We start from the raw sequence: 11871 nt of genomic DNA on the forward strand, positions 1-11871 counted from the left end.
TTGGAGAACAGGCAGCCGCCCTTCCTAGAGGATTCCGTCAGCTCCCCAGACTCTTACTTCCTCTACCACCTGTCTGCTCTACATCCTCTGTCATATTCAGCCAAGACAAGAACGTTGGCTGTATTATAACTGATTACTTGGCTCATTTTGGTTATTGGGATTCAATCCAGATAGTTGAAACTAATGTATCTATTAGGATGCTAGGAGACGAATATACTGGCATGGTTACATTATCTTATAGAATTGGAACATGGATCCTCTGTGCATATATGGTCCGGTTTTAGACCTCAATGCAAAATAATGACTTATGCATTGTAGGGAGCATGTAAATACCCCAAAAAAAACCTTTTAAGTAAAGACTAATTTTGTTAAACCGCATTTTTAAAAGTATTTTGCTTTTTTTTTTTTTTGTGCATTTTTATGGTAGTTTACAGTTCTTTTCACCCGTTTCATTTCTATAGGAGGAGTGTTTGAGATTAACTTGTGTATGTTTTTGTTTTTTTAGTAATTATAAAGAATAAAGAAAAGTTGTTCTCATTTTCTTAAGTGAATTTGTTTCTGTCAGGGGGTCCCTTTAACCAAATGTGTAATCTTTCAACAAACAAATCTCTGTATTATCCATTGAAAGTGCTCATGTGTCCTGTACACCGTGGAGTCGGCCCTTCTGCAGGTTGAAGCTACTACTACTGCCTAGTGGCACGAGTGAGGTATGAGGCACTTTGAGCCTCGCGATGGCACTAGTTTCTTGCCAGTCGATTGGCTACAGTCTCATATTGCTTCAGCCTACAAAATAACTGCCTCCTGCGTGAGACGGTGACACGTACGACTTAGGAATTGAGGGGTGTAATTACAGCTTCAACATGTATACTAAAGTTACTCTTCCTTCTGTTTTTCCACTTGCAACCTATTCCTTGGCTAAGTACTAGTATCACACGCTCTCTTAGCTAACGTTCCCTACCTGCTGTCGCACTAACCAAGCATGTTCTCCCCCCCCACCCCCCAAAATGACCCCTTTATCTCTACGTAGATCTTGTTTTTAGTTCCGAGGGCTTTCGTTTTGTTTTACTGCCTCTACTGAACCAAGACATTTATACTGATATTGAAACAGGTGAAATGGGAGGAGTCTATCACACAGTGATGTCACTAGTGGATTCTATGATGTCAGTGATGGACAGCTGGAACTGTAGGAAGAAGGAGGATTGCTGCCCCCATTGTAGCTGCCTTGTCTGCAGAAATCCCCGATTTTTGTGAATGGACATTATATTTTCCTATTTTATTTTTTTAAAGTTTTGAAATTTATTTTAAGAAAAATTCTGCACTGTACAACATTTTTTTTCTCTGCTCAGCTTATTTTAAAACAGATCAATGTTACTTTCTTAAAGTCTCTCTGCCATTTCTTGTTATTTCTGAAGCAGACCCTGAGGAGAGATAGCATGGTATGGTCTACTAGTCTTATTAGTCACAAGCATTAGCCATGTCTTCATAAGGGGTGTTGCATGGGGCTTAGCTCTTGTATTATAATAACTTCTGCATAAAAGTATAACTCCAGTTTGATGTGGTAGAGCCTCCAGCTAGCCCCCTTCTGCTATCTCTATTCTTGTCCAGCCTGTGTTTTCTTTCCCTTTAATTATTTGGTGTTCATTTCTCATTTCATTATAGCAGTAGCGCAGTACGGTTATGTATCCTATTTAACACAAGACCTTCATGCTGAATCCTTGCTACTCTTAAGCAGTCGGCATTGATTGCACATTGGTTCTGCAATCCCAAAGATTGTCCAATTTGCAAAGTTCCTCTGTGTATTTCAATATCGGGGATCCGGATGAACAGCCCAGATCTAGACTAGCCTGTGTCTGTTCAGTGTTTTAATTTCTGTATCCATTTAAATTTTGTCGGCCTCCCGCTAAGATCAGAGTGCTTTAGACATCAGTGTTTGTTTGTTTTTTTATTTTGAAGAGCAGGGTTCCTCGCCATTCCTATCATTGAGCTGGTTCTGCCTACAAATCACAGCATCCTTTCATGGCGGTGGCTTTCTGTGGTGACGCTTGCATCTTTTGTGAGCTATGACTATCCCCTTTGTTTTCTTCTGCTTCAACACATTCTGTTCTGTGCTTGTCCTTTCCATGAAGCCTAGCATTATTTGTCACCATTACGTTTCTCATTGTGCACCACCGACATGTTTCCTGTTTTTATTTTCACTCTGCAGATTCCGCTACTAGTGACTCCTCAAAATCTAAGGTAAGCCGAAATTCTTCTCTAAACCGGAACTTTCAACTCTTATTATATTTTATTACTCATCGGAGACTCTACCAATTCTGCATTAGCATGTTATCAGCATTGGCTGCTACCACCGTATGTCCTGGATCTTGGCTTTAAAATGTTTTATGTAAAGCTGGCTCCCATTTTTCAGTTGCACTGGCTCTCCTAGCAGCTGTAACTGGCTGATGACATGGGTGGCCAGAATTTGTGGACCAATCTGTATGAGGATCGCATTCAGATCATGTATTGTTTGAGACCACAGAAGGTACAATGAATGGCCACATTGGTTGAGTTGTCCATCTGAAAAAGCTTTAGTCAGCTCATTCTTGATGACTTTGGTTGCTAAGTTTCCAACTTATTTATATGACATTCGTTCTTCAAATTATCTAAGTGGTTTAAGGAAATTAGTTATCTGGGTCACACTGGATATTATGTATCCCCTCCCCACACTGGGGGTGTCTAAAATCCCATCATCATTGATCAGTCCAAAAGCCAGCCACCCCGAGGCCCAGGATTCTTCTTGGCCATCCCTGTCTGCTCACCAAGGAACTCTTAGTGAACGAATGAAGGTGAATATTTATGATATGGTCCCGAGCCCAATATCTTAAATAATTGAAATTAGGGTCAAAGAACACAATGTTTTATTCAGAAAGAAAGATGGCATGATAGTGTGGCCCCTTCCTCCAAACAATGCTTTCAAAAATAGAAGTCTTAATAGTTTATTTTTTAGCAATTAACAAAATGCAAAGCAAATGAACAGAAGACAAATCTAAATCAAGTAGTTGGTGTGACCACCCATTGCCTTCAGTCAACACATCAATGCTTCTAGGTACACTTGCACACAGTGTTTGGAACAACCTCCCTGCCGAGTTCCTTCAAACACCTTGGAGAACTAACCACAGATCTTCTGTGGATGTAGGATATAAGATAGTTCTTAAAGACATTGGCTGTATGTTTGGGGTCCTTGTCCTGCTGTAGAATAAATTTGGAGCCAATCAGAAGCCACCCTGATGGTATTGCATGATGGATAAATACCTCCCTGTATTTCTCAGCATTGAGGACACCATTAGTCCTGACCAAATCCCCAACTCCAATTGCTGAAATGCAGCCCCAGACTTGCAAGGAACCTCCATCATGCTTCACTGTTGCCTATAGACCCTCATTATTGTACCGCTCTCCAGCCCTTTGACTCAAAACTGGAAATAGAACAGTGGGACCCAGATTTACCCATCTACTGTTTGGAGAAGTGTGGCCAGAAGTGGTCGTCTTGGAAGAATTGCAGCCAAAAGCCTATCAATGACGTGGATACAAGGCCAGATGACTCACATAGGAACTGGGCTTCAGAAAAATGGTAGCAGGTGCTCTGGACTAAATTTAAAATATTTGGCTGTGACAGAAAGCAGGTTGTTCACCGAAGGGCTGGAGAGCGGTACAGTAATGAGTGTCTGCAGGCAACAATGAAGCATGGTGGAGGTCCCTTGCAAGTTTGACCCCTCATCTCCGCCACCTCCATAGCATATGCTGTATCCCCCCATAGGGGACTGTAACCTCAAACAAAGATGATTGGGACGATAGCCTTGTCGGATTCTCATAATAGATCTAGATGAATATTGTCGATGTGGATGTGTTATCTGAAATAGCCATGAAACCTGACTGACATGAGCAATGGGAACAGTCATCTTTACAGAAATCACAGTAAGAGCCAATCATGAGGATAAAACAAAATATACTTTTGTGGAAGTAAACAGTGGTACTTATAGTGGTTGGTTCTCTTGTATTAGTCAGAGCAGAGTCTCAGAGATCAGGAAAGAAGCATGTACAACATGTCTTAGGGCCTGATTCATTAAGGGAAGTTAAGTAAAAAAAAATGAGTAAGTAGTCTCCTGGACAAAACCATGTTACAATGCAAGGGGTGAAATTTAGTTTTCTATTTTGCACATAAGTTAAATACTGTCTTTTTTATGTAGTACACAAATACTTGATAGCTTATTTGTACACTGACATTTAAAGTTGATATTTGTGTGCTACATGAAAAACAGATAGTATTTAACTTATGTCCAAAATAGAAACATAATTTGCACCCCTTGCATTGTAACATGGTGGTGTTCAGGAGACTACTTACTCAATTCTTTTTACTTAACTTTCCTTAAAGAATCAGGCCCTTAGTGTCCGTCTACAGTGTGGTGGAATGTGAAGCCACACCAGTATTTTACCTGGGAAGACCATGTGGTGCAGAGAAACAGGTTGTATAGCACAGTGGTGAATCGATATGATGTGGGCCAGAACCTGGTAAAATATCATCAGTCCGGACGGCCCTAAGAATAAGGGGTCTCTAGGTTTCGCCCAGCTTAGGTTCTTAGACACAGACCTCTGTGAGCTCTCTAGTTCCCACTCACCAGGGTAAATCTGATGGGTACACCTGCAGATCTATAAAATGGGAAGCTACCTTCAGGCACAAAATGTTACTGCTGCTTCTATTCTACATGGTCAGGTGCGTCCTGCGGATGTGATAAAACCCATTACATCTGCTGTTACTTTGTCCTATACAGAACAGAGCCCAACGGAAATGCGTCTCCGTTAGCTGTCAGTCCGTGTCCCCTCAATTGTACTATGAATAGCAAATGTAAAAATGCTGCTGTTGGTGCCCTGACCTTGTAAGTTATTGTATCTCATTGGTGGTATTCATAGCTGTATGTTTGCTGGAGAGTGGAATATGTCTACAAATAAAGTGTTATATTCTTAAAATGGTCTTGACACTTAATGTCACGTGTAACCTCTGTTTCTCTGCCTCCAACAGGGTTCTTGGGGATCTGGAAAAGATCAGTATAGCAGAGAGTTGCTAGTGGCCTCTATCTTTGCTGCTGCCAGTCGACGTAAGAAACAGAAAGAGAAGCCCCAGCTGAGCAGTTCGGAGGATGAGCTGGACAACGTATTTTACAAAAAGGATCAGACTGCTGTGGAAATTCGAAAGTCGGAGAGTAGCAAATCGTCATCTTCTGTAGCTGCACAAGTGCCTCCAAAACCCAAAGCACGGACGCTAAAGAATGCGGATGGTAAACCGAGAGAGGACAGTGCACCTCCTGATGACCCACCTCCTTGTCCTCCAAAACACACTACATATCCCAATCTGAGACTGATTCTGCCGTCTGATCAGGAACAAGCGCCCCCCTCCCAGGATATCATGTCTGATTCACAAACTGTACTTTGCACTTCATCCCAGACCTTCACGCACAGACCAAACCCGACCATTATCATCAGCCCGGAGACAAAAGGCAGCGACTTTCTGTCCGTAGACGGGAGCTCCATCGCCTCCGACTACTCCACAACATCGTCATACATGGTTGGGCTGGAACCAAACCAGATAAGTCATGAGGTTCAGTCTGTGGCAGACAGCAAAGGTGAGGATGCTGATAAGAGAAGGGAAATAAGAAACAAGGGCTGAGCTATGGAAATGGCACAGATTTAACGGACACTTTTTCTGTCCGGCACAGTTGAGGAAAACTATGAAATGGTCTTAGGAGGTTTCTTGAGACAGAATAAATGTTTTATTAACTGTCCCAGTAAATTTACAAACCTATCAACTGAACTTTACAAAGGTTCTTTTGAGATGCACAGTCATCCTCTGAGGCTTACTGGTAACTCCTTATTCATTGTACTCAATATTCATTAACGGTTAATATGTCCATAGTATCATTGCCTATCTTGTATAGAGTCTTTGACATGTCGTTTACACCTTGTTGTAGCTATAATCTATATGGAGCTAATATTTCAAATGCTCCTTCATTCTTGCTGATCAGGCTTGTTGTTCTTGAAGTTTCTAATCATCAGTTGGGTTACGGAAGAGGAGTCCCCATTGCAGGCGATATATAGCTTAAATGACCACTCGAGAGGGAGTCTCAGAAGTATTTTTCCACATACATAAAAGTAGGGATTTCTAATAGTGTAAGATGCATACATCATGGCTTAAAGGATGGAGGTTTACTATTGGAGTCTTAAGAATAGCTAAATAATTCAGTTATTTCAAAGGTAAAGCCATTACTTGTCATTGCTAATATTCCGACCACTACTCTCCCGCCACTGTACAGTAACGTTACACTTGCAATTTCCTATTGACCTATTCTTTGTGAGTTATACATGTTGTGAGAAGTCTTATGTTTTCTTTTCTGCATTACTATTATTCAATGCTCCAATCCTAAAACTAAAGTACTGATCCTTACTGTAAATTTCGACCTTTTACTTTGCTATTTCAAGGACCTATAGAATCACTGGTATAGGGACCTCTCCTCCTATGCAATAAGTACATATGTATTCATGTCCGTTTGTCACATTAGTAATATTTTATTATTTAGTCATTAACCATCCAGATGGTATTTCCCAGGTGCAAGGGTTAGGTATGGAAGATAACAAGCAGTAGTATCAAATGCATCTTCACGTGTTAAAGCCAGTAGGTTATTGTGGATTATGTTGAGGGAAGAGGATGAGGCATTATTGTGTTAACAAAGTCCACAGAGTTCCGTCACCTTGGTTAATACATTTGGCTTCTTAAGCATCAGTTGATGACGGTGTAGGCAGGTCAGTTATATTGTGCAATGTGATGGATGAGTCTATGCTGGCAGACCTCAGGACTCTTAGTTTTCTTTAGTACATAGTGTTGTCTCTTCCACCTTGGCTCCAAGGACCTTATCTGCTTGTGTACTTGGACCCAGGCTGCAGTCGAGGTCATCAGAGCCCTGTGCGCTGGGCAGAATTCATCTGTTTTCAGTACGAAGAAGTCATGTGCGTGAGGGTTTTGGGAGATATAAGCAGTTAGTCATCTGTTAATATAAAAGATGTTATTCTTTGTGTCCACAATGGGCAGTCATTGTTCTCCCTATTGGTATCTGTGTGGAGACAGTCCTGTAACTCTGCAGGGCTAGTGGTAAAGCATCAGGGCACTTCAACGTACCATTTGCGCATTCTACTTTCCTGCTAGCTTGAAAGTGTGTGTTCATTTATTTCATCTGTGATGCTTCACAATCCTTTTTCATTAGGGGTCTTATACAGTGTGTTCCTTGATATGAACTAAAAGACAGGGATCCCAAATCTCCAAATGCAGTAGTTTCTTTCACTACTAAGCAAATCAACTATAACCAGAGTATACTCGGAACCTTCACATCATTTGTAGGTCACTGTGTATGATTAGAACTGGGCCTTCAGGGTAGGGCAACAAACAGATTTTCAGGCTTGACTGTTCTATTGTTAATGAAGCCACATTGTGAATGTTTGCGCTCTTAAGGAGACTCCAGGAGTAAACCGATGCTTTTATATACACGCGATATATAATCCTGCATGGGGCATGCCATATGCTAAGTGAGCTGAAGAAGGTAATATACAGGTTTTCATGGTGTATGTGTGTGTACCCTAAGTCGATCTATATTAACAGTCCACCCACTCGTCCTTAGCACTAAAGGTTTTGAGCCACATAACACATGTATTCCACACTTTGTTCTATAAGCCTCAATTCATACAACATATTACTATAAAAACTTTATACAGAATAATAGATGCAACAACTCCTTATATTCATCATGTCAGACAAAGCTGGTTTGTTATTATTGGTAGACCCAGGAATAATTGCATATTCTCCCAAATTATCAGTCTGTCACTGTTTTATGTCTTGCTCACAACCTTATAGGACATTTTAATCTTTTACTTTGCTTTTAAAGTAATTCGATTTATGTAGGTAAAATGGTCCTTCCAAGGGGATTTGTTTGAATGTATCATACATAGGGCACAAGTTGCAAGTACATTGGCAAGTCTTATTAACATATCTACTGCTCATTGTTCTCCTGATGTTGACCTATGAAAACTGCAAAGAAAAAAAAAAGCTGTTTCAGTAATATTATATGTATGCAAGGTCACAGGCTGTATTAGACTTGTCATTATGTATAGATATTATATCCGTCCATAAGCTTCAATTATTTAATTATATATCCACTTTTTGCCATTTCAGACGGAAGTGCCAGCTGCACAGAGGACAGCACGACTCCCCGGATGGACAGGCGCCGGTTCAGCTCTCACAAACTTATAGAATGTGACACTTTATCAAGAAAAAAGTCTACACGACAAAAAACAGACAGTGAATGTTCAACCGAAGGCAAGAGTGAGAAACCCACCGCATCATCTAGTGTTGCTGAGGTCATCAAGAAAGAAACGCCATCCGCCAACTTGGACTTGTCCGTAAAAAATGAATCGGAAAAGCAGGAACTTGGCTGGAGGCTTAAAATAACCGATAGGCTCAAACTGCGTATGAAAGCATCTGCGGATGACATGTTTGGAACCGGAAGTGAAAAGGAACATGCCGCCGAAAACAAAAAGAAGAAGAATATTAGGAGGAGGCACACGCTGGGAGGACAGAGAGACTTTGCTGAAATAAGCTTTTTAAATTCTTGGAAAATCCATGAACCTGCACAGGGAGGTAAAGAGGCTGAACTTTCTGCCATGGATCGATTAAAGCCAAAGTGTCCATCGCAAGACCTTTCAATCTCCGAGTGGCTTGCACGAGAACGTTTACGCACTAGCACATCTGAGCTCAATACGGAGGAGCTGATTTTAGAGAACACTAAATTAACAGACTCATTGACGCCAAATTCTCGTACATCTCTTTCATCGCCAGACAACTTGGCCACCCCCAGCGACAGAACTGAAAACCTATCCCACGTGACGACACCTCTACAATCGGCTGAAACGTTAAATGGAGAGAGCTACCAGAGTAAAAACAAGAATAACTTTAGTCCTGCTGTTGATGCCCATCCCCATAAACTTTCTGGTACTCGGGTGGTCAAATCCCGATTCTACCAGTACCTTTAAGTGATTTCCACCGCAGCTTTTGTCCATAAGTTCCAAGATAGGCAATCTGAGTCTACCTAGCAGTTGCCAATGGAGCTTGTATTGTAGTGTGACAACAGTTGGTGAGCTTAAAGCTTGCCAATGTCTTTAGTAAAATTCCAGTCTATTGTATATCGTTCTGTGCCTGAATTATTTTTTTATTTTACTTTTCTGCAGCCTAGGTGAGGGCTGCATTCATCCATAGGCCCTGTGGAAAGTCTTCAGAGTGGCCAGAGAAACACAACTTCTTGATGGAAGTGCTTGTAAAAATCTGAACAAATTGTTTGCTTGACTTTGTGCATTCATAGTATCTGTAACCCAGGGTTCTCTCATTAGCAGACATCCACCATGTAACAATGTTTTGTTTTGTTTTTTTATTCTTTTGTTTAGTCACTAAGAAAAGTGCCTCATGAATTCATCTGGTGTGCTAGGGTGCCATATTGTTACATGCTAATTAGAGGAACCTACTGTGAACAAAAGGAGCATTTTATCAGTTTCCAGATTTCATTAAATTTTACAGATTTTAACAGGTGGACTCAGCGCTTCCATTCGTTATACATTCCGGTAGAGTCTTCAAGTTTTATATACCAACTTTTAATACAGTTTTTTTTTCTTTTCTTTTCTTTTTTTTTTGGGGGAGTTTTATGTGACTTGAATTTTTAACCTCTCTGTAAGATACGTTAACTTATGTATATATACATTGTGTATCTTCAGATACCAGATTTGATAAAAATGTTGTAAGATAGGCATGTAGATAGTAAATCCTTGGTGGAACTGGTTTCTTTCATTGAATATAGTATAATTCTGCATGAAGATCTCATACCACCTTGTACCATGCCTGTGTGCATACCCACTTAAACACTGGAAATAAAATTAATTTGGTGATTTATTTTTTTAAGTACTTAAAATGTAATTTAAATTATAGGGTAAACAAAACTAACATTAAAGTTTGAATGAGCATTTTCTGTTACCATTATTTTTCAGTAAAGAACTGAGGTGTTGAATAGTTCTTCCTTCTTGTTAACGATTACTGGTGGAGTTTAAAGAATCTCTTCCTAAGTTCATTTCAACTCTCCAATGCCTCTTTCTCCAGTTAGCAGAACTGTGCAAGGAACTACAAAGGTTCTGATGTATACACTCCAACTGGTACGACCCCGGATCCTCTCCCCGTGTGATAACCAGTTGAAGAGGAGATGCAAACAGCGATGTTGGTTTCCTTGGCTCTCTCCAGTAGTTGGACCTTTCCTGAACATGAATATTTATGTTAATGCACTTTCTTAAAGCCTATTAAATGCGCATTGGTTATAGTCCAAAAATATTGTAAGCAATTAGACCTGTAGCATTTTATACCACTTTCATACTGCCGCCCCGGCAATATCCCGGGTTTTTGCAGGGGCTCGGAGCGTCCCAGCTCAGAAACACCATTCATACTGCACCTGGACCCGGGGACACACTCGGGTCTCTCTCCTACTCTCTCCTTCTCTCTCCATCTCTCTCCTTCTCTCTCCTTCTCTCTCCTTCTCTCTCCAGAGAGAACGGCGCGAACGCCGAAGCTCTCTCTCCTCTCTCTCCTTCCTCTCTCCTTCCTTCTCGTTCTCTCTCGTTCTCTCTCGTTCTCTCTCGTTCTCTCTCGTTCTCTCTCGTTCTCTCTCGTTCTCTCTCGTTCTCTCTCGTTCTCTCTCGTTCTCTCTCGTTCTCTCTCGTTCTCTCTCGTTCTCTCTCGTTCTCTCTCGTTCTCTCTCGTTCTCTCTCGTTCTCTCTCGTTCTCTCTCGTTCTCTCTCGTTCTCTCTCGTTCTCTCTCGTTCTCTCTCGTTCTCTCTCGTTCTCTCTCGTTCTCTCTCGTTCTCTCTCGTTCTCTCTCGTTCTCTCTCGTTCTCTCTCGTTCTCTCTCGTTCTCTCTCGTTCTCTCTCGTTCTCTCTCGTTCTCTCTCGTTCTCTCTCGTTCTCTCTCGTTCTCTCTCGTTCTCTCTCCCGGGATTTTTCACTTGTACCATTCATACTGCTCCAAGACCCAGGTCATTTGTACAGACATCTCCTATAGTGTTAACGAACAAGTAGTATTGATAAAAAATGTTGAAATATCAGGTCTTTCGTTAGGGGAAACGTCTCTCTGCCACCAATATTATTAGTTGTTAAAGTTGAGACTACCTGACATGACCCCTCTGGTGGTATTGGTGTACGACCGCACCATTCATTTATAATGCAGTTTGAGTACTGTTGAAGTAAACAAAGGTGCCCAAGGATTTTAATCATCAGGTAAATTCACTTTATTCCAATTACTGATAAATGCAGCTGACCTCTAAACGCCATGGCTGTAGAAGGATTGTGAGATTGTGGCTGTGATTTACATCCGCTCCATCTGTCTCCACTGTAAAAATAAATGTTCTTGGCACAAGTAATTTGCTAAAAGGGACTATGTAGCAAGAGACAGGTCACATCGTGCTACATGATTATGTACAAAGGCAAAGAAAGAAGTGTGTGTGGCTTCCTAATGTGTCTGGCAAATTTACCACTGGTACATAGTGTGCTTCAACTACCTCACCAGCAATGCTCCAGTGTGTGTTTGTTTTTTCTTAACCCAACTTCCCTTTCCCCCTTAGCTAATAACAGGGCTGGTGTAAAGGGAGGGGTGGCTGCAGACTGTTCTTGAACCCTTGCTTCAGAAATGTGTCTGGAGACTCCCGACCCCTCCTCCCATCTTTCTACCCCAATAACATGACTGCAGAGGGAATGTGGAAGTGACTACA

The 11871-nt window shown here is 41.2% G+C and overlaps 1 protein-coding gene across 2 annotated transcripts; it reads left to right on the top strand.

Moving 5' to 3' along the window:
- Positions 1 to 430: 430 nt before the first annotated feature.
- LOC142134167 (rho GTPase-activating protein 21-A-like) lies at positions 431 to 10012 on the top strand. Of its 2 annotated transcripts, XM_075194504.1 has the most exons (4): positions 431 to 1436; positions 2204 to 2235; positions 5054 to 5654; positions 8249 to 10012. In XM_075194504.1, the coding sequence occupies exons 3-4, from the start codon at positions 5438 to 5440 to the stop codon at positions 9103 to 9105; spliced, it is 1074 nt and encodes a 357-aa protein (XP_075050605.1). In that variant the 5' UTR covers positions 431 to 1436; positions 2204 to 2235; positions 5054 to 5437; the 3' UTR covers positions 9106 to 10012. The 2 variants fall into 2 exon arrangements, with proteins under 2 accessions (XP_075050605.1, XP_075050604.1); XM_075194503.1 differs by having other exon boundaries at positions 431 to 2235.
- Positions 10013 to 11871: the final 1859 nt, after the last annotated feature.

This window comes from Mixophyes fleayi, unplaced genomic scaffold (genome assembly GCF_038048845.1).
Source record: "Mixophyes fleayi isolate aMixFle1 unplaced genomic scaffold, aMixFle1.hap1 Scaffold_4064, whole genome shotgun sequence".
Classification (NCBI taxonomy): Eukaryota; Metazoa; Chordata; class Amphibia; order Anura; family Limnodynastidae; genus Mixophyes; species Mixophyes fleayi.